At 73.8% G+C, this 504-nt stretch overlaps 1 protein-coding gene across 1 annotated transcript in view; it reads right to left on the bottom strand.

The window, feature by feature from the left end:
* Positions 1–128, bottom strand: part of FZD1 (frizzled class receptor 1) — a 2,628-nt gene extending 2,500 nt beyond the window's left edge. The window contains exon 1 of the mRNA XM_006085066.3: positions 12–128. Coding sequence (XP_006085128.1) covers positions 12–128 — 117 coding nt within the window. The remainder of the gene's footprint in view (positions 1–11) is intronic.
* Positions 129–504: the final 376 nt, after the last annotated feature.

Raw genomic sequence — 504 nt, 5'->3', positions numbered from 1 at the left:
TCCCCCTGCGCCGGGGAGATCTCCTCCGCGCCGGTGCCCTCCGTCGAGCCCGAGCAGCGCTCGCCCGGCTCCCGCGTCTCCCGTTTGACGCCCGGCAGCCGCCGCCGCCGCGAAAACTTGCGATTCATGAAGCGCGGGCGGGGGGGAGAGCCCGGGTGGCTCGGGCGCGCCGGGGTCGCGTCCCGCCTTCCTGGCCCTCGGCTGGCTGGCTCCCGGCTGGCGGCGCCGCGCTAGTGGCCGCGGCCGGGTAGAGCGCGCAACTCTCGGCAGCCCAGCGGCCTCGGCTCCCCCCAGCGCCTCCGCCTCCTTCTCCGCCGCCGCCGCCTGACCATTTGTGTCAATCCCTCAACTCGCTAGCTCTCCTCTCCCTCGCGCGCCCTCGGACCGGTTTCCAGGCGCCCCGCAGTCTGTCTTTCACCAGGAGGGAGGAGCCTTGAAACCGACACGGACCTGGAGGCTCAGGGACCGTCGCCCAATCGCGGCTCCGGCTTCCCGGCGCAAAGG

The sequence above is a fragment of the Myotis lucifugus genome, unplaced genomic scaffold (genome assembly GCF_000147115.1).
Source record: "Myotis lucifugus unplaced genomic scaffold, Myoluc2.0 scaffold_15, whole genome shotgun sequence".
NCBI classification, from domain to species: Eukaryota; Metazoa; Chordata; class Mammalia; order Chiroptera; family Vespertilionidae; genus Myotis; species Myotis lucifugus.
This window is presented reverse-complemented; position numbering and strand designations above follow the sequence as displayed.